The sequence below is a fragment of the Neolamprologus brichardi genome, chromosome 17 (assembly GCF_056152115.1).
Source record: "Neolamprologus brichardi isolate AB-2024 chromosome 17, ASM5615211v1, whole genome shotgun sequence".
NCBI lineage: Eukaryota > Metazoa > Chordata > Actinopteri > Cichliformes > Cichlidae > Neolamprologus > Neolamprologus brichardi.
The window spans coordinates 5,233,409-5,251,625 of record NC_142120.1 but is presented as its reverse complement, the minus strand read 5'-3'; the positions used below and the strand labels follow the sequence as shown (position 1 = coordinate 5,251,625).

At 42.3% G+C, this 18,217-nt stretch overlaps 1 protein-coding gene across 9 annotated transcripts in view; it reads right to left on the bottom strand.

Annotated features, from left to right (window-relative positions):
• Positions 1 to 3,702: 3,702 nt before the first annotated feature.
• celsr1a (cadherin EGF LAG seven-pass G-type receptor 1a) overlaps positions 3,703 to 18,217 on the bottom strand; it is a 106,306-nt gene continuing 91,791 nt past the window's right edge. For 4 of the 9 annotated variants that reach the window (XM_087830316.1, XM_087830309.1, XM_087830311.1 and 1 more), the window contains 11 exons: positions 16,710 to 16,884; positions 16,038 to 16,150; positions 14,968 to 15,047; positions 14,732 to 14,858; positions 14,478 to 14,603; positions 12,030 to 12,157; positions 8,577 to 8,677; positions 8,328 to 8,468; positions 6,506 to 6,772; positions 6,063 to 6,426; positions 3,703 to 5,260 (listed from right to left, as the gene is read on the bottom strand). In XM_087830316.1, the coding sequence (XP_087686442.1) occupies positions 5,233 to 5,260; positions 6,063 to 6,426; positions 6,506 to 6,772; positions 8,328 to 8,468; positions 8,577 to 8,677; positions 12,030 to 12,157; positions 14,478 to 14,603; positions 14,732 to 14,858; positions 14,968 to 15,047; positions 16,038 to 16,150; positions 16,710 to 16,884 (1,650 nt within the window). In that variant the 3' untranslated portion in view covers positions 3,703 to 5,232. Of the gene's footprint in view, positions 5,294 to 6,062; positions 6,427 to 6,505; positions 6,773 to 8,327; positions 8,469 to 8,576; positions 8,678 to 12,029; positions 12,158 to 14,477; positions 14,604 to 14,731; positions 14,859 to 14,967; positions 15,048 to 16,037; positions 16,151 to 16,709; positions 16,885 to 18,217 lie in introns of all 9 variants that reach the window. The other 5 variants (XM_087830313.1, XM_087830317.1, XM_087830315.1 and 2 more) reach the window with 3 other exon arrangements.

The following is an 18,217-nucleotide window of genomic DNA, read 5'->3' as shown; positions in this document are numbered from 1 at the left end:
CGCTCATGCACACAGGTGTACGCACGGATGCTCACTGACACAAACTACATCTTCCTTGGCTACGACCTTAAAGCATATCGTGCGCTGTCAGTCTTGCATGCTGCTCAATAACATTCAATATTTAGTATTTACTCTTACAGGTATCTAGGTTGTTACTTTGATCTCTGTATCGCGTTGTTCTCTTGTTGTTCGTTTTCTTTTTTCTTCTTTTAGTAGGTGATCCAACGGATTTTCTCAGTGTCTTCTCTTACTGCCCCCCTTCACCTCTTTCTTTCTTTCTTTCTTTCTTTCTTTCTTTCTTTCTTTCTGTCCAATTTGTAATAACTTAAAATAAAATAAATAAATGAACAATAATAATACAGATCAATCAAGTGGACCACTTGAAAAATAAATCCATTGGGCATCTTTCCTGCCTTTCAGACAACAATTCTGATAGCTGAACAGGACAGGCACAAAAAACAAACAAACAAATTTATATGAAGTGAAAACTTACACCTTCCCCTCACAACAAAACTCACTATCACAGTCTACCAATAGAGGGCACAGTTGTATTAGTTAACTGCTCTTCTTCTCCTGCCTGGTTGTATCCTGCTCATGGACTCCTGCAGGATGCCAGCTTTAGTTCTCATGAGTGTGAATTATTTAGTTTGAGTGGCTGTGATGGGACAGAGATAAAGAAGAGGGTAGAGGGTGACTCTGAAGGAGCTCCAAGGCCAGTTGAAAGTCCCTACCCAACTTCTCAGGTTTAAGTTAGAGGTTTTTAGTTTGGTTTTTCTCAAAGTGAAATCCAGGCCACCTGACAAAATGATTCCTGTTTTGACAAAATAATTACAACCGAGGAAGTTAATGTAATAAAGATCATAAACACAGACAAAGTGTTGTCACTGTACACTTAATGTGTACAGGTTTCACGACTGAGGCATCTAATCCCACCACACATCATATTTTGACAGGCTACCTCTGTTCCAGCTACTTACTTTATCTTTTTCACCTGAGGGGAGGACTGGCTTCAGTTGCTACAACACCTAACCACCCAATAGGCTTGTGAAACATGACCCTGCCTTCTTACCTTTCTGTGTGCCTGGTTACATTCATTTCCTCAGCAATACCCAGTGGCAGCGACTTTATGTGCAAGGGTTTGTGTCACGGACGTAGCACAGCTGCCTGTTCCCAGACCCTGATGTGGCATCTGATCCTCAAAAATAAAAAAAAATGTAACAAAAAAAAAAAAAAGCCCTGCAAACATCTGTCACATGAGTCAGCTGAGGTTAGACATGCGAGATGCGAGGGATTCCACATCTTACAGCTTTAATTCACTTTAGTCTCACATAGTTTAACCGAAAGCATCATTAACGGTCCTATCAGACTCAGTTCTTTGTTGATAGCCATCAGCCTTGGAAAGCCAAAGCAGTGCATCTTTAGAGGAACCTAAAGAAGCTTAGTACAGGACTTTACAGTGAAAGTCATTTATCAAGAACAACCTGAGAACTAAGTATGAGTAAGATTCACTTGTGGCCATTTTATTAAGTAAACCTGTTCAATCACGTGTTTATGTGAATATCTTGTTTGTTTTTTGTTATTTTGATCATGTAAACAATATAGAGAATTTCATTTAGCAAAAAAGAGAAAAATAATGCTATACTAAAGCAGAACACATTTCAATATCGCTTCACCTCTTCTTCTTATAACTCAGACACCCTCTACAGGAAAGGGCAGAGCAGGCTGTACCTGCTGCGGAGACTCAGGTCGTTTGGAGTGGAGGGCCCACTCCTGAAGACTTTCTATGACTCTGTGGTGGCCTCAGCCATCTTCTATGGTGTGGTCTGCTGGGGCGGCAGCATCTCTGCTGGGGACAGGAAGAGACTGAACAGGCTGATCCAAAGGGCCAGCTCTATTCTGGGATGCCCTCTGGACTCAGTGGAGGTGGTGAGTGACAGGAGAATGGTGGCTAAGCTGTCATCCCTGTTGGACAACATCTCCCACCCCATGCATGAGACTCTGACAGCACTCAGCAGCTCCTTCAGTGGGAGACTGCGGCACCCACGGTGTGGGATGGAGAGATTTCGCAGGTCTTTCCTCCCCACTGCTGTCAGACTCCACAATAAAGACTTTTGCAGCTGATCAAACACACAAACCCACACATGTGCAATAAGACTGCTATATGTGCAATTCTTCTTCTGACGAAGTTGTATTTTTCTACTCAGTTGTATATAGTATTTGTATTTGTATTTTATTCTATTGTATATAGTATTTGTATTTGTATTTTATTCTATTGTATATATTATTCTATTCTATTTTATTCTATTTTATATAGTATTTTATTGCATTCCAGTGTTTTCTAATTTCTGCTACATAACTTTGCACTTTTGCTGTAACAAAACAAATTTCCCACCTGTGGGACTAATAAAGGTCATCTTATCTTATCTTATTCAGTAACATATGGAAAAGGAGTGTGAAGAAGTGCAAACTTATTAAATCCCACCGCTTCACCATAAATTATATGTTAATATTTATTCAGCTTCCTTACCGATATAATCTGCTGTAATAATGATGATGAGCTAATCACATGGCACCAACTCAATGGACATTCTGGTGAAGTTCACTCTGAGCATCGGAGTGGGGAAGAAAGGGGATTTCATTGGCTATGAATGTGGCGTGGTTGTTGGTTTGTTTCAGAAACTGCTGATCTGTTGGGATTTTCCCCTCACACAACCATCTCTAGGTTTTACAGATGTTGATGTCAGAGGAGAATGGATAGACTGCTTTGAGCTGAAAGGAAAGCAACAGTAACACAAACAGACTCATGCTAACTAAGGTACGCAGAAGAGCATCTCTGAACTCACAATGCATCATGTGCGTGGCCTCAAAACTTTTGGTCAATAGAAGATAACGATTGGATGTCTGTGAAGGTTCTCGGTCATCCAGATCATCGTAGTCTAAGGAGCTTGGAAAGAAAGATCAGAAAGAAAGATCCACTACCTAATCACATGAGCCAAATGTCAACATTGACATCCTCGAAAGAGTGACCTTTTGACCCTAGAACTGAAGAAGCTTCTCGGATGAAAGGTGAAACGTCTTCAAGCAACTTAAAGAAGTCCAGACACTTTTCTTTCCAAGCTCCTTCTCGATTTTTGCTGCAACAGAAATCGTCATAATTGGCATAAACATCATGAAAAAATTGATTCATTCTGCCTTGCATCAACAGTTTAGGCTGGTAATTGTGGCGTAATGGTGTGGGGGATATTTTCTGGCATTCCTTGGGCTCTTTAGCTCTCTGTAGTCCATCCTGCTTCCAGCAGGATAAGGCACCATGCCGCAAAGCTGGAATCATGTCAAACTGGTTTCTTGAGCACACTGTACTTTGTCGGCCTCCACGGTCATCAGTTTTCAACCCAATAGAACACCTTTGGGATGTTGTGGAACAGGAGACTGGCATCATGGATGCGTAGCCAAGAAATCTGCAGAAACTGTGTGATGCTGTCATGGCCAGCAAGAATATATCATGTCATACAAATGTGCGTAAAACTGGGAGCTCAGACCTTAACCCTAAGCGTAGAACTATGAAATGAGTAACTTCCAGTTTCTGTTACTCATCATTTGTTAAACCGCTAAACGTTGATGTCACCACATTTGCTTGACTGGTGCACATGTTTGAACCAGCCATGCTCCCTTCCGTCGAACAGACACGCTAAGACAACGCAATTTAAAAATTCATCATGTCATTGTTTTTTAATTTTACAGTCATACAATCTTTTTTTTGTTTCTTTCCAGTGTCTCAAAACCATAAAAAATAAATATACATTATGTTACAAAACATTTCCAGTGTCTCAGATTATACAAAAACACACATCTTATCAACAGCATTGATTACATAAGGGCAAAACACTGGGCGTGTACAGGATGTAAGGTACAAAGGCATTTAGTGACTGTACATTGTAAAAATGACCTTTTACTAGCTGCATAATGCTTCAGAGCTGCTGTCATTTTCAGTTTTAACCCAGATTTGAAAAGCGATTAAAAGGCAGCATCAATTACGCAATTTCTGAACAGACCTGCTCAGTCTGTTTCTTACTTTTACACAACGAAAGATCAACAAATGGCTTTTTTTTTTAAAATTCTGCACTAAAACTGAGTTAAACCGAACTGACGCCCAACTCTAATCTGCTTATTCACCAGATCTCATGACTTTGGTAACCAGGAGTGTGTCTTGCATTGGATAAACAGGCTCGACAAACACTGGAAAACAAGGCTTCAGGTTCACAGTGCTCCAACTGCAAAGCTGAGTTTTCAGCAGAGGGGGGAATTCCTCTTCATTCCACATAATTAAAGTTCATTTACACCGTACTCTTGCGTGTGTGCATGCACTCAAACACAACAGCAGCAACCTGTGAATGCACCACTGTAGAGCGGAAGCCCACTGCAGCCTTTTACAGTATTGCGTGAGCTTGTAAGGCCTCGGTGCAGCATGAAGGCACGCAGCGCAGATTTGTTGTTCTCTGACTGTTAAACCGGCGTACGATGTGATTTCTGTTCTTTTTTTCACTACTGTGTTCTTGCTAAAACTGACATAGAAAATAGATCATTTCTTCTTCACTTTTTAAAATTATCTACATGTTACTTACACTCTAAATACACTGCACCGAGAGGCTGTGGAAGCCTTTCTTTAATTAAAACAAAAAAGAAGAGCACTTTGTGTTTCATAGCTCTGCCCAGCATGAACTGAAGCATGTGTGTGTGAGACATCTGAGGGACCTGCAGTCTTTAAAATCATTTTACTGTGACGGTACCAGCCTTTAGAGGTTCGTGAACAGTGATTATTACATCTGACACTTTGCTAACTTCACCTAAAGAAACAGAACATAATGATGTGCTCCTCGCCAACACTAGAGAAGAGCTTCATGTTAGGGCCCACAATGCATTCTGGGTGTCATTCTTCATCTTCATTAGTGGTTTTGGCACACGTGGCTCAACCGTGTCTTGACACAGTCCGGCACAGCGTTCCCTTTGTTATCGCTCACATCTCTGCTTATTTTCTCATCTAAGGCAGTCCTAACGTCTGCAATTAATACTGCTCGCCCGAGAAAGGAAACATGACGGGAGCGGCGATGCTGACAGGATCAGGCTTCTCTTCATCCATCCTTTAACACCTCTCCATCTCGCAACTTTTCCTTTCGTGTTCCTCGACTCTTGGTCCCCTCAGCCCCGACCTGGCAGGTTGTTTAGCTCCTCCTCTCATAAAGGCAGGCTGGTCTGGGTTTGCCTAACAGGTCAGATCGAAGTCTCGTTACTGCCACTGTTAACAGAGGGGAACAAAAGGACAGGAGGGAGAGGAGAGGGAGGGGGATGCAAAGAGAAAGAAAAGAGGGGAACATGCAAGGTAAAATGAGTGCAGGGATGCGGGAGGGTCCTCATGCAGCATTTAATCAGGATGGTCGCAGTATTTCATGCTCGAGTTAAAGGAATATAGTCATTAAGAGGATTGTTAACACATTTACAGTTTAAAAACCAGGATAACTGTATCCCAGTTATACTGGACATAAGGGTGCCATCAGTTTTCTCAACTTACTCGCAACAACAAAGCCTTTATGATGCATGCAATATTGCATTAGTTGGCACTGTGATCAGCTTGATTGTTGCTCATTTAACTGTAAATAGTGCTTGCTTGCAAGGTTTTTAAACTTCTACGATCACTCTTAAACTGATTTTGAGTCTTTTATTTGTTGCACACACGCTCAGGTGTACTGAGCGGCACCGTTAATGAGACCTCTCAGTTTCACATGCTTGAGGCGTAAGGGTGCTCTGTAGAAAACTGCTCAACATCAATTTCTAGGGGGTTAGACAAAGTGCTCCACATTTAAAATGTCAGTCACAACAGGGCCACACTCGTTTGTGTAAAACTGTCATGGTAGCATCTCGGCAGTTTTGTAAAACTTGCAAGCGTCTACAGTCACGGGGAGTCTGCAGGAACTTCCAGAAATCGCACTGCAGTTTCCCCTGGAACTGCATGCATTAGTCACTACTGTTACCATTAGTGCTAAAAACAAACAGTATTCTTTTCTTACTCTGAGTCTGACTCATTGCCTCCGTTGACCGTCCCCGACTTCAAGTGCATGGCAACTCCGCCATTTGTCTCCCGGTAGATACCCCCTGGCGGAATCTGAGGTCGTGGGGCGACGGGCGGTTTGACGGGGGAGCCGCTCTCGTGGTTGCCGAGTCGGCTTCCTTCGTTGGAGCCCAACGAAGGCGTCCGGGACGACGGGGTCATGATGTTGACGGAGGGAGGGGGTGGAGAGGTGGTGTTGTTGTTGTTGGGGGGAGGGGAGGTGATGGTGGGCGAGTTGTAGTCGCTCAGCTTCTCCCTCAGACGGTTCTTCATGTTCTTGTCGGTCAGCGGAGGAGGGTAGCTGATCTTGTTCTTCAAGATGCCTGAGTGAGACGAGTGATTTGTGTGAGCAAGCGTGACGTAAAGTCGATTCAGATCGGCTCTAAACACTTCTCCCCTCACCTTTTCTCTGCTCTGGCTGGTGGTTGCTGTTAGGCTGACTGGCAGGCGCTGAGTCTTTCATACTGGTAGGAGTCTGTCTGTCTCTCTCCTGCAGAGCCTCCCTCTCTCTTTCACCAACGTGGTTGAGCTTGTTCTCTGGGTGCAGCTCCACGTTCACCTTGGTCTCCACCCTCAGCCTCTCTGTCCCACCTGGATCCTCGCTGTCACTGGCTGTAATGGCATCTGTTGGCCAGTAAGGCTTCACGTGATTAGATGTTGATTGCCCTGCTGAGAAGGGAAGAGAAAACTTTAAACTTTAAATTCAAAAAAATTTAATTCAACATCATTAGAGCAAAAAGATGATATCTTAAAGGCACAGTCGATCATTTTTTGATAATTTAACAGGAAAAAAAACAATTCTACGAGGGCAATCCCAAAAGTAAGGTCTCCTATTATTTTAGAAATACAAACAGCCATTTATTTTCCATAATATTTACCTAATTTTAAAGCTTGAAGACTTATTTATTTCTATAAATAATCGCTATTTCGGTCGATGCATTTTTGTAAACGCTGTGGCAGTCATACCCTTGTAGGGTGGGGTGGGTGATGAAGTTCCAACGAAAGTTTTGCAGGAGAGCGACAGTTTGAGCAACGTGTGGACGCGCGGTGTTGTGGAGAATACTTACGCCCTTGCTCAGCATTTATCTTCTCTGGTTCTGAAATGCCCTTCTCAGTTTTTCCCAGTACCTGTCAGCATGTATTGTGGTCCCAACAGGCAGGAAGTAAACCAACAATACCACCTTTTGGTCCCAAAACACAGATGCGCACTGTGCGTAAGCATTCTCCACAACACCGCGCGACAATTTGCTCAAACTGTCGCACTCCTGCAAAACTTTGGTTGGAACTTCATCACCCACCCACCCTACAGTCCAGACTTTGCACCCAGTGAGTACGACCTGTTCCCAAAGTTGAAAGAACATTTGTCCGGAAGGTGATTCTGCGGCGGCGGCTAGCGGATATGACATGGGCATTGTATAACTGTCACAGAGTCTACAAAAATTTATAGACCGAAATGGCCATTATGTAGAAAAATAAACAAGTCTTTAAACTTTAAAATGATGTAAATATTATGGAAAATAAACTGTTGTTTGTATTTCTAAAATAATAGGAGACCTTACTTTTGGGTTTGCCCTCCTATAACAATGAAGAATGCTCATAAATATATATTATTAAAGTGAAAGCAAACTAGTTCTCACAAAATGTCATAAAATACGCAAGCTTATTTGTGTCCAAGTTACATGTACTTCAAAGAGAGTTTCAGTTTCACAAGTGCCAGCTAACAGCAGCTAACAGAGGCTAAGAGGAGCTAACAGAGGCTAAGAGCAGCTAACAGAGGCTAACAGCAGCTAACAGAGGCTAACAGCATCGCTTACCAACAGAAAAGTTGCTCAAAAATCCTCAAAAACTCACCTCAGTATCACTGTCGTTGGACAAAAGTGAACTTCACTGATTTATATCAGACTCCTTTCAAAAAGTTTTACAGTTTTGCTCAGAGAAAATAAATGTGGACACTTTTCACCCTGGATTGACAGCTGAGGTAAACAGTAGACTAACTGACAACCTACACAGTTACTTTGCACACTATGGTGATGGTTTTTAGGTGACAAAGGGTAAAAACGTATTACTGCAAAATATATAATTAACCACATCTAATTTTTATTTCCCAATTTATTGCCGATGTAACAGAACTCAGCTGACAGTAATCTGCAATCTACTGAATCTTCTGCAATCTGTCGTGGGGAGAATTTTACACGCTGTAACTTTAAGAGACTTATGCATTTACCTTTTGGAGTGCTGTGAAGAGGCCTCTCGTTGTTCCACTTTGGCTTGACATCAATATCATCATCCTCGCTGTCGGAGGAGTGGGAGGAAGCATAGGACGAGCTGTGTTCATCTACTGAAAGCTCGCTGTCTGAGTCAGAGTCTAATTGAAGAAATGATGGCGAAACAGACCAGTGAACAAATACAGTACATCAGTAAAATAGACTTGGAAATGAAACATTGGAAATGCAATTCAATATAAAAAGCTTACCATCTCCTTTGGTGCCATTTCTATGGAACAGAGGTCCATCCAGGTCCGTGTGGCCTTTAGCTGTTCCTGAAGAGCCACTGGGCTTCTGACCAGACTCCTCCCTAGAAAAACCAAGGACGGCATAGGCAGGAAAGAGAGAAACAGGAGCAGATGAATAGAGGTGTAGATTTAGAGAAGACACAGAGGGGAAGTACATCATTGCTGGAAGTTAATTCAAGCCCCAACTTGTGGTTTTACACAACTGATGTTTAACAGCTGATGCAGCAGACATCTCTCATTACAAAACATCTGGTACTGTTGATTGCCTTGACACAGACAAAGCGAATATAACATTTAGTTTGTGTGTGCTGCTGTTTGTCTAATGTCAGAAAGTCCCAGCTTGATCATTAATACTGAAAAAAATCGAATACAGGTTTACCCTCTCTTCATCAGTTACTGGTCGTGGTATAATTATTGCAAGAATTCAGAATTTTTTAGTTTAGTAATCATTTAATGGATCAAAATGACAAATGGGTTACGTTTTTCTCTCCTCTCCCGTCCTCTCTGTCTGAAGCCGTTTATTCCAGGCTGGAATGAGAACTTGGCTGGAGGGCAAAAACTGCTACTAGAGACTCTGACCTGTCTGATGGCTGATCTAAGAGAAGCTTCTGGAAGCAGCTGAAGACGTGCCAACAGCTCCAGGGAAGAGGTATGCACATCTACATTACATTCCTACCTCAACAGGTATAATCCCATCACCCCTTCGTTTATGCTTTTTTCTTTCCACATCACCTTATTTTTCTCCTCTTCCTCTCTTTATAGTTTCCCCACTTTTTGCTCTCTTATCTGCTTCTTTCTACGCCTCACCTACAGGCAGCTCGCCACATTTCTTCCCCCCCAGCGTTACTACCCTTATTGACCCTAGAGTCAGCTCTTATTACCCAGATGACAGCTTTACGGGCTAGGCGTACAGTCAGACGAAAGTGTGATACTGTAAAGCGCTTAAAAACACCAGGTATATGAAACACAAGCCTACTATAATGAAAGCATGTCAGTGAACACTGAACAGATACAGCTTGTAGAAGAGGGGAGATTAGCTTAAGATGACAAACAACTATATTTTGGCGCAGATTCATCTTTCAATGTCAACTTTTATAGATATATCAAGAACACACCTGTCACACAGTCAAACTTAGCTTTACTGATTTAGCTGTACTGCTCAAGATCAAACATGCTAGTAGTCTGTAGCTAGCTTGGACCACAAAGCTATATAATTATTATTGTAATGTATTAATGTTATGTCTTTAGTAAGCTCAGTTTGAAGTACAATAATTTCCAGCAAATTTCAACTGCAGAACATTGCAATAACGCATGTATTTAGAAATACCAAGCTAAAAGTTTACTAGCTAAACCGGTGTTACTTTAGCAACATATGTAAAACTAATGGAGAACACCGTGACGGTTAAATTTTGAGATTAAATTTCATTCAAAATTTTCCTTTAAATTATAATAATCTGAGTTGATTTCAGTTTGAATTTCAGTCTTATCATCTTATACCAACATGTTCTCACTCCCAAAGCGCCAGGTGACAAATCTTCAGTATATTACGCTTCTGGGCACCGAACACGTCCCCATATTACGAGATTGGAAAAATGACGAAACATGAGAACCGTTTGGAATGAATCTACACATGTATGTTTTACTTAAATCGTTTTCTAAAACACTATCTAATGTCATTAAAGTGGTGGTTAAGGTTAGGGATAAGGTTAGGGTTAGGGCTGGAATACATGGCTGGAACGTCTCATGGGATCGTCGTTCTACTGGATTTCATCCACAATCCGGCGTGTAGCATAGGAACGCGGAAAGTCGCCTTTTGCGTTCTCATGGAAATCAACAAATCGCCGGTATATTATATCTCAGTAGGGCTGCTCAATTAATCGAATTTTAATCACGATTACGATCTGGGCTTTCAACGATCATTAAAAATGACTGAGCTGATTATTAGCCCCTCCCTCGTGCTTTACTCTCGCGCTGCTCCGTGTGGCAAATCGAGCGCACCTCTCTGTATTTCGAACACGTGTCACAACAATTAAGAGCAGCGGTCCCCAACCTTTTTTGCGCCACGGACCGGTTTATGCCCGACAATATTTTCATATGACTGCCGTTGGTTGAAAAGAGAGGTAAAAAAAACTTCAGTGGTGTGGAAACATTATGGGTTCGTGGGGTCAGACGTGGATCAAGTAGACATAGTGTGTAAACTTTGCTACAGTGTCGTAGCTGCACCACAGAGCAACACTGCAAAGTTCACTAAACATAGATGTTTACATTTTTCATTTATTTTTTATATTGCAAACATTTGCACTGTTATCAGTATTTGCACACTATTTTATATTATTTTTGACAAGCTTTAAAGTCATTATTCAATACATTGTTATTGTTAAATAAATATCGTCAAATAATCGAGATCTCAATTTCAGTGAAAATAATCGTGATTATCATTTTTGCCATAATCGAGCAGCCCTACAGCTCAGGAGTGAGAATGGGCTCCTTATACATAAACTCTAAAGCACATGGACGCTGTCTCCTCTGTGCTAAAAACTAACGTGAAGTACAATAGAAAATAAAGCTTTACACACTTTGGCAGCACCTACAGTGGTGTGAAAAAATATTTATCTCTAATTTTTTGCATATTTGTCATGCTTATGTTTTAGATCAAACAAATTTTAATATCAGACAAAGACAAATCAAGTAAATTTGGCTTATTTCCCTTAATAAATCCACTCATCATTTGAAAACTGCATTTTGCATTTACTCGGGTTAGAAAGGAAGCAAATACTTTTTCACAACACTGAGGATAAAACTAATGCTTTGCAAAACAATTCTACCTAATGCTACAACCGCCATCATGAAAGTTGTAATATTTCATTCCATTTTTGTTAAAAGCACAAGAAAATCATGTGAATGTTCAACACTTTTAAATCTGTCACATTACCATGAAATTACTGCACTTGCTGCTAAAGCAATAAACATACATAGCATAAGTTTACTGTACTATAGAAGATGTACCACATCAAATTTCACATAAGCAATAGTAGAATCTAATCATCTCATTTAATAACACAGTAATATGGAGGAATATATGTCTATTTGTGTGCATTTAGTTTTTTGCAAACAGGCCATGTGCCATGCATTGGGAAATGTCTGTGAAATTTTCATGCAGAAGGTGCCAATATGTGGCAGAATGCATGTGGTGTAAGAAACAAGATACCTTTGGAGAATAAGGGTGGACAGGGCGTGTGTATACTTATGCAGCGTGTGTGTGTGTAATGCAGTAAGGTGTGTTAATCAGCGTGAGACTTCTGCATCTCAGACATGCACAAAGGGCACCAAAGAAAGAAATCTGAAAGGAACACCAAGACACACTCATCACACAGCAGAGTGCAAAAAGCCATGCAGTCAGTCAGCGTGTTGTACCTGAGTGTGTAAGCCAGGTAGCTACTGCGGCTCTTGGCTGACCTGTCCAGTGAGACGGTAGACTCGCCAATGCCTGAACGGTACACTGCGCCGTCCTCTGTGTACATGTTGTTGCAGTTGAGAGAGCGCTGAAGAGGGAGGAATATAACAAAGGTTATATTTTAAACAAGAGCTATGTGACCAAAAACCAAATTAGACAAAAGAGCATATAAAGAAATAAGAAACAATGTTGAATAACTTGATGAAATCTTAAAGATACATATTTAAATGTATCAATATATATGTATAGAGATGAGGATTGAGAAGAATTCAGCGATTCCATTATTGATATCACTTATTGATTCTCATTTTGAGAGAAACCACCATTGCTAAGGAGCAGAAATTACATTCATTCAAATGAATTGCATGCTGTGGTTTGAATGTTTGTGAATGTTTGTTGAGGTACTTCCCCTCTTTGTTGGAGTCATTACTTAAAAAAGTAATTATTACACATATTACACAGAACCCTTTTCTTAAAAGTAATGCAGTACGTTACTCCCAGGAAAAAGTAATTAGTTATACTACTTGTTACATTACTTTCATGTTCCATCCATCTTCATCTGCTTTATCCGAGGCCGGGTCGCGGGGGCAGCAGCCTAAGCAGAGAGGCCCAGACCTCCCTCTCCCCAGCCACCTCCTCCAGCTTATCCGGGGGAACACCAAAGCGTTCCCAGGCCAGCCGAGAGATATAATCTCTCCAGCGTGTCCTGGGTCTGCCCCGGGGCCTCCGCCCGGTGGGACATGCCCGGAACACCTCACGCAGGAGGCGCCCAGGAGGCATCCTTGTCAGATGCCTGAACCACCTCAGCTGGCTCCTTTCGATGTGGAGCAGCAGCGGCTCTACTCTGAGCCCCTCCCGGATGGCCGAACTTCTCACCCTATCTCTAATGGAGAGGCCAGCCACCCTTCGGAGGAAGCTCATTTCTGCCGCTTGTATCTGCGATCTCGTTCTTGCGGTCACTACCCACAGCTCGTGGCCATAGGTGAGGGTAGGGACGTAGATCGACCGGTTTATTGAGAGCTTCGCTTTTACACTCAGCTCCCTCTTCACCACGACGGACCGGTGCAGCGTCCGCATTACTGCAACTACAGCCCCAATCCGTCTGTCGAATCAACCTCTCCGTGAATCGCTACCTTATCGTGGTGGAGGGGTTTGTGTGTCCCAGGGATCCCAGGGGCTATGTTGTCTGGGGGCTTTTGCCCCCTGGTAGGGTCTCCCATGGCAAATTGGTCCTGGGTGAGGGACCAGACAAAGAGCGATTCAGAAGACCCTTATGAAGAGAACATCGAGGGAACAGTTTACCCTGCCCGGGATAGGGCTACCGGGGCCCAGCCCTGGAGCCAGGCCCGGGGAGGGTGCCCGAGGGCGAGCGTCTGGTGGCCGGGCCTTAGTCCATGGGGCCCGGCCGGGCACAGCCTGAAGAGGAGACATGGGCCCATCCTCCTGCAGGCCCACCACCCGCAGGAGGCACCATAGGGGTCGGGTGCATTGTATGCCGGGTGGCGGCCAGGAGCGGAGGCCCTGGCGGACTGATCCCCGGCTGCCAAGACTGGCTTTCATGTTAGTCAGTATAACAGCTGAAACATAGTCTCATATAAATCTGAGGCTACAGCTGCACACACCAACACAAATCCCTTATGAGGACACACATCTCTAATAAAAAGCTGACTGCACAAAGCCAAGATGTAAACCAGCACAAAAGAGTGATCTCCATAGTGATGCTGCTTTAGAAACGTGAACAGGTAGAAAGGGAGCAGCCTGACTGCAACTCTCGTTGTTACCTGTTGAAGTTAAGGGTCTGGCTGTTGGAGTCGCGAAGTTCTTGGCTAGCTTAGCATCAGCATGCTGTCGGCAGATGCTTATAAAGAACCGAAGTTGTGTTAGCAGCATTACGCGGTTGTTTCTGTCCTGGATGCAGTTTTCCACTTTACCATTTATCTCGTCCTTTAGTGCAACAAAAATAAAATAAATGTCCACATCCACGCTCTAGACCAGGGGTGTCCAACTCCAGGCCTTGAGGGCCGGAGTCCTGCAGGTTTTAGATGTGTCCTTGATCCTACACAGCTGATTTAAATGGCTAAATTACTTCCTCAACATGTCTTGAAGTTCACCAGAGGCCTGGTAATGAACTAATCATTTGATTCAGGTGTGTTGACCCAGGGTGAGATCTAAAACCTGCAGGACACCAGCCCTTGAAGCCTGGAGTTGGACACCCCTGCTCTATACTGAGTCGCTTTTTTCCTCCTCTGACACTTGAACTGAAATCAGCTGATTGTAGTGTGAGTGCAACTGATGAGTGCGATCAGTAGGCAGGCATGCCAACTGCTAACTGGTTTTCCACAAGAACCGGTTCTCGATTCCCATCCCTACTATATGCATGTATATAAAGTAAATGTTTGTTCACTTACTGTTAGCAAAGAGCCCCTTGTGGTGCTGGACTCGTCTTGTATGCTCTTCTTTCCTTTGAAGATGTTCTTGAGGTTTTTCCTCACCTCTTTGTTGAAGACCACATGGAACAAGAAAATGAAGACTCCCTGAAAGAAAAAGCAGGAGAACGTATGTATGTATTGCTGAGGAGAGTAAATAATCAAGTGGGAATTGTTTTCAAAAGTGTGTGTGGATTATCTGTGCACCCAGAGCTCAGTGTGGGGTTAGCAGATACCTGCAAGCAGCTGAACACAGCAAACAGGTAATGGAAAATCATTACATTGCTGTTGACTGCCATTAGACCGAGCAGCCAGGTGGCACTGATGAGCACCAGGAGGAGGAAGGCCATACGTAGGGCAGGACTGCGTTGGGAAACATAAATGTTTTAATAATGGTATAAAAAGACAAACTCAAGGTAGCAACTGGATCCTTTGATGTATGTGAAATGGCTAATGCGATGTGGGAACCTACATAGCTCCTGACTTCTCTACAGCCTTCTGTCTCCGACCACAGGAAGCCTTGGCAGCGAGAACAAAGATCACTATGTTCACCTGTAAGGGGAAGGAAAATATGGAGAATTTTAACTAATATGAATATAAATAAATAAATCTATGAAAAGCTCCTTTTACTCAACTGCTGATTGAGACATAATTAGCGTCTTTTATTATTAGCCCTTTAAGACAGACCATAGACCCAAGTCCGCCAGAGCTTATATTATATTTTTACATGCTGTAGTGCACTAGAGCATTTCAAGTTGCTATACATCAATACAACCATTATAGCCCAAATTTTAATAATATGCATGCATTAAGTGCATAGTAACTACATAAATTGCAAAAAAGTGCAATAAACTACAAAAAATTGAAAACCGTTTTTGTTGTTTTTACATATATCTCTAGTTAGAGAAATTTAAGAGGTTTATCCCTCAAAACTGTAAATACAAAAAAGTTGTACGAAATAGTTTCTAGCCACAGGAAACTTATTTTGAGTGTCTTCTTAGTTTTATTTTTGAGATACACCAATTTTTATACACTGCAGGAAAAACAAAAATAAATATTATAATGCAAATTTGCAAAAACACAGCATGTGCATCAAAATAATTTCCAGCAGTGCAATTTGAGTTCTAAGAATCCCAGAAACGATACAGAAAAGCACAAAGTCAAACATGACTAATATAGCCTTATAAGGTTCTGAAGGAAAAAAACAACTACATTCTCCACAAAAATTATGTCACTTCCGGTTTCGGGCAGGTAATGGCGGACATGCGATAGTTCGTGCTGACGTCTATTCCAACATAGGAAGTGTTACGAACAACTGATCGGATCGGCAAAGCGTGTTTCTGGAATGGATGTGGAAGGAAACCGTGACCTAGGACAAACTGATGGTACAAGATGTAAGTACAACTCCTCCGGTTTCATATGCAAAAAAAATTATTGCGCTAGCTTACGTGGTTGCAGTGCTACTGGGATTTAAAAATAGTTACGCAAAACGGGGCATCCCTGTCACCGGTCTTAAAGGGTTAAAAGAGATGTTGGACATACCAGGACGACTACAAAGATAGGCCCTGCAAAGCTCCAGATGAGTGTGTCATGGACAGAAAGCCAACAAAAATCTGGGTTTCCATAACCCTGAGGATCGAGGCCAACTGCCAAACCTACACAAACACAATGAAAACACAGTGGAGAAATAACATTTTGATCAAATCAGTCTGACTTTATATTATTAAAATATTTTGGATTCTTTTTTTCAGTTACACATCATAATCGCTCACTAATTTTGTCACATTTGGACCTCCGTATATATTTTATATATCTATTTGCCTCTTCCAAAAACAATCCAAGCATCCAGTGCTGACGAAATCACTATATCACACAGCATCTGGTAAGTGTTTAACAAATTTTATAAAAGTGACACAAGAGTAGCCCTAAAAGGAGGAATCAGACAGAAGGAAAACAAATAAACATGTCACAAATTGTTGAAATTATATATATATTACATTTACGCCCTTCTTTTTTCTCATTTTGACACAATGTGAGCATCTAAGTAGCAACCATCTCCTTTTCATTGTTTCTCCTGCTGTCTCATTCAGCGATCTTCCCACAGGGATCATAGCCTTTTCAGAAAAGACGAGTCATGACACGAGTCTCCCGACAACCTGCCATCTCCTATCGCACTGTTGCTTCTCCTGGCGAACATGTGTGAGTGTAACTCACCAGTGATGATAGCCGGTATGCCCCAGCCCATGGCGTAGTAGAACCTCATGTGACCGTAGTTGATGTTCCGCAGCTCGGTCAGCATGCGGTAGATATGCAGCCCCTCCACGAACATCCAGGCAAAGGTGCACATGTAGAAGTAATGGAGGAGGATGGCGATCACGGTGCACACAAACTGCGAGTTTGTAGGACGGGAGAAAAGAAGAGAGCGCCAGATTTTTAGGTACAGCACAGTATCGGCCACTTTGGTTCTGCAGTACCATTAAATCTATATATGAGTGCACGAATCGTCCAGCCTTTCAAAATAAGACGATTTTCTGTTTGTTCATCTTTGGATATTTGGCAGACAACCATCCAATTTTTGAATATTTTTTAAAATCTTCAAAGTCTTGTCAATAAACTATTCAATTTGTCAAAAAAAGCGATAAATTCATGAACTGACAGTAAACGTTTTTATGTCACAACGTCTTTTCTTACACGGCAATGATTCAAACGGTCCCCACATTCCTGTATCTCCCCTCCTCCCATTTTGAGCTGTCTGGTGCTACAGTAGAAGAATGTGTCAGTGAATGCTGAGATACGGTGTATTTTACTAATGTTTTGTATTGCTGTGGAGATCAGAGAAGAAGAAGGAGAAACTACGTTGACAGCGTTATAAATCATCCCCGGAGATGGCCCTGGGCACACACCGACAGCATTCCACTGCTCTGATGCACGTTTACCTACACACACACCTAAACTTTGCACGCACACTAGCAAGCGCTTACCAAATCAAAGAGATGCAAAAAAAACAGAAAACCCCAAAGAGATTAAACTTTCTCTTTTAAGCATCTCCTTGCAGACTTGGCTTCCACTCCACAAAACAATACTCCATAAAGATAAAGCAGCATGCGCTTTTACCACCTCATCCCAGTCAAAACATGGTGAGTCAGAACATTTGTACAGGACTAAAGACAAAACTCCCACAACTCATCTGGCGCCTGTAAACTTCTCTTTCGCTGTGGTGCATGTGCACATTTGCACTTTAGGGTAGCCACAGTTGAGAGAAGGGCAGTTAGCGATGAATACCGATACTCAAGCTGGTTCTGTCAGTCAAATCCAACTGTAAGCTCAGCAGTACGTATGTGCGCATGTGTTTATTTTGACATGTGCAGATATCCTTTTCTTTTAGATTTATAGCAGGTTTATCGAAATGTGAAGGGGCTGCTGAATCGCTCGTTGTAGGATTCATTTATGGGACCTAACCTTGAAATACGAGGCTGATTTGACGTCTTCTGTCATGATGAGGTGTGAGATAGTCGTAAATAAAGCACAACCACCAGAGCTATGCCTCTTGAAAAGGCTTCGCTTTCATCCCCGATTCATTACCACTGCGAGTACTATTCAGAAGCACATGTATATCTGTTTGACAGCTGGGGGTGGTAGTTACAACCCTCCATGGAGTTACAGGACTGACAGTGCGTCTCCCGATGCCTTGGGTTAAAACATCTGGTTTAACCAGACTACGT